The 2,968-nt window shown below is 51.0% G+C and overlaps 1 protein-coding gene across 1 annotated transcript; it reads right to left on the bottom strand.

The window, feature by feature from the left end:
• Window positions 1-601: 601 nt before the first annotated feature.
• LOC122193902 (SWI/SNF complex subunit SMARCC1-like) lies at window positions 602-2,569 on the bottom strand. Its single transcript, XM_042894799.1, has 3 exons — window positions 2,398-2,569; window positions 1,419-1,572; window positions 602-757 (listed from the first exon to the last, which is right to left on the bottom strand). The coding sequence occupies exons 1-3, from the start codon at window positions 2,487-2,489 to the stop codon at window positions 602-604; spliced, it is 402 nt and encodes a 133-aa protein (XP_042750733.1). The 5' UTR covers window positions 2,490-2,569.
• Window positions 2,570-2,968: the final 399 nt, after the last annotated feature.

Below are 2,968 nucleotides of genomic sequence, written 5' to 3'. Positions count from 1 at the left end.
CCCTGTCTTTCTTGTACTGAGGGCTCCAGCCCTGGACACAGCACTGCCGGTGGGGCCTCACAAGGGCAGAGCAGAGAGGGACAATCACCTCCCTGTCCCTGCTGCCACCCCTGTGCTGATGGAGCCCAGGATGCCATTGGCTTTCCAAGCTACAAGAGCACCCTGCTGGCTCATGGTCATTTCTTCATCCATCACGACCCCCAGGTCCTTCTCAGCAGGGCTGCTCTCAAGCACTGCTCTTCCAGTCTGTGTACATGGATTCCTCTGGCCCAAGTGCCAAACTCTGCACTTTGCTGAGAGATTCTCAGCTCTGTACTCAAGACTCTGCTGAAAGATTCTCGGTTCTGAACTGAATTATTTGACACCTGGCTGACTACAGAGCTTTTTAATTGAAATCAAAATATCAAATGAGGATAACATGAATTCAGTGTCTGCAGGCTGACAGCACTGAATAGTTTGGGACAGGCATGTGGTCCTCTCCACAAAGCTGTGTATCCAACATGAATACAGTGAGGCATCTCAGTGTGAGATCTGAAGTGGGAATCTAAGAGTAACAAGTCTTTTAACTATCATCTAGAGGAGGACAACTAAGGAAGAATGCTTAATAGAAGCCACAGGGGAACAGAAATCCAAATGCACTTACCTTTGCTAAAGTCTTTTTTGAGTAAATGTCTGTGCGAAGTCCAAAGTTCTGCAGGTCAGTGGGTTTCTCTTTGTTTTTTTCAGGAAAACTCAGCATCTGCTGAGCAGCTGGGATCTGTGAACAAACATGAAAGGAAGGACAGAAGGTCAGGAGCTGAAAGGCATCCCGAGTTTTCAGACAAATATTGAGCAGAACACAGAACCAACAAAACAGCTCAACACGATGACTTATGGAGATGCCTTTACACAGCATCAGCTGCACACAGTGCAGGACTGGTTCAGGAGAGAAGGCTGCAGGGAGACCTCATGGTGGCCTTCAGTGCTTGAAGGGAGCAGATAAACAGGAGGAGGAACGGCTGTGTGTGAGGGTGGGTGGTGATGGGACAAGGGGAATGGTTTGAAAGTGAGACAGGGGAGGTTTGGGTTGGATATGAGGAGGAAGTTTTTCATCCACAGGGTGGTGAGGCACTGGCACAGGTTGCCCAAGGAGGCTGTGGATGCCCCATCCCTGCAGGCATTCAAGGCCAGGCTGGATGTGGCTCTGGGCAGCCTGGGCTGCTGGTTGGTGACCTGCACACAGCAGGGGTTGGAGCTGGATGAGCATCGTGCTCCTTTGCAGCCCAGGCCGTTCTGTGGTTCTATGATATGATGTGACTCGACAGGCCCATTTCTGAGCTCACGAACATCTTCCATGAGCAACACGTGCAGACAATATTCCCCTGCATGACACTGAGCAGATCTGCCACCTCCCATCCCCAGGGCAGTGCAGGGCTCACCTGCGGCGTGCGGATGTGCAGAGGCATGAGGCCGGAGGGCGTATCGGCGAGCACATTGAAGTGAGGGGTGGGAGGAGGGCCCATGGCCATGGGGCGGCTCTCTGGGTCCACCTGGTAGTTGATGAGACCCCACTGCTCCAGAAAAGCATGCACTCTGAAACCAAAGGACAAATCCGAATGTTAAGAAACAAAGCGAGACTGCAAAGACAGCCGAGGAACAGGCTTTGGTTTTGGATCAGATAGCCTCATCAGCTCCCACAGATCTTCACTGATCACAAGAGCAATAAATACTACACGCTGTGTGGACCTGACTATCACTTCAACATGATAGCTAAAATGTAACATGGTAACAGAACAACAGGACATTTAATTAAAGACGAAGCAAAGCTAGGGCTGCACACGTGGAGCCATCTGCGGCCATCACACCAATGTGAGGGCTGCACAACTCCCTTCTTTCCTCTCTCACCATCTGTAGCTGTTCTTCATTGGATCTACCAATCAGTAACTCCTGAGATTCCAGGGCTCTGCTGCACCCTACAACTTAAGACTGATGAAACAGGTAAAAGCAGTAAAACTGAACTGCAAACCCAGGAACTCTGAAAAAAACTCCCCACGCTGAATAAATAGCAGACACTAAAGGTTAAGATCCCAACTCTGTAGGTTCAGGGAGCACCCAGAGTATCACAAATAAAGGACAGCATAACATAGTCTGGCTGTAAGAAGAGGCTGAACAGACTGCTGATGAAACAGCACAGTGACTACAGGCTGGGGGTCAGGCTGGATGGGCTCTGAGCAACCTGACCTAGCTGTAGGCGTCCCTGTTCAGTGCAGAAGAGTTGGACTAAATAACCTTTAAGGGTCCCTTCCAACTCAAACTGCCCACACACATCTTGTCTACCAGGGCATTTCCATTGCTAAAGCAGCCCTATTTCCTTTTCTTCTAGTGAAAGCAGTGGCTGAAAGATGGATGTTTCCTCACCTCATGACAGCACACACATCTCCAGTCAGGTTCCTCCTGCAGGCAGTGCTGGTCAGGTACTCCTGGGGGTTCAGGCGATAGGTGTCGATCATGAAGTTGCGGTAAGCCAGGTATCTGCAAGAGTTGGTACAGAGCTCATGTTGGATGCTGATGCCTAACAGAGTTTCACAGGATCACAAGGTTGGAAACGACCTGCGAGACCAAGGAGTCCAACTGCCCTCCCATCACCACAAGCACTGAACAGATCTCGCAGCTCCTCATGCAGGCGCCTCTTGAGCACTGCCAGGGACGGCGACTGCACCACCTCCCTGTGCAGCCATTCCATGCCTGACCGCTGAGACAAAAAGTTCTTCCTCATGTCCAACCCAAACCTCCTCTGCTACAACTTGTGGCCGTTTCCTCAGGTCCTGTTTGTTGCCTGGGAGAAGAGGCCAAACCCCTCCTCACCACAGCCTCCCTTCAGGAAGTTGTACAGTGCAGTCAGGTCTGCCCTGAGCTCCTCTTCTCACACTGAACAATCCCAGCTCCCTCAGCCGCTCCTCATATTTGTGCTCCACACCCCTCACCATTT

The sequence above is a fragment of the Lagopus leucura genome, unplaced genomic scaffold (assembly GCF_019238085.1).
Source record: "Lagopus leucura isolate 7727_CA_CO unplaced genomic scaffold, USGS_WTPT01 32157-0_obj-0_obj, whole genome shotgun sequence".
In the NCBI taxonomy this organism is placed as follows: domain Eukaryota; kingdom Metazoa; phylum Chordata; class Aves; order Galliformes; family Phasianidae; genus Lagopus; species Lagopus leucura.
Note: the sequence above shows the minus strand (reverse complement) of the source record. Positions and strands in the feature narration are given on the sequence as shown.

What these genes read in the sequence shown, in the direction of transcription:
- LOC122193902 (XM_042894799.1), bottom strand. Translation starts at nt 2,489, where the DNA reads ATGATCGACACCTATCGCCTGAACCCCCAGGAGTACCTGACCAGCACT. An exon ending in GATGTGTGTGCTGTCATGAG is followed by an intron (nt 1,573 to 2,397) that starts GTGAGGAAACAT and finishes CTTTGGTTTCAG; the next exon opens with AGTGCATGCTTTTCTGGAGC. An exon ending in TGCACATCCGCACGCCGCAG is followed by an intron (nt 758 to 1,418) that starts GTGAGCCCTGCA and finishes GTTTGTTCACAG; the next exon opens with ATCCCAGCTGCTCAGCAGAT.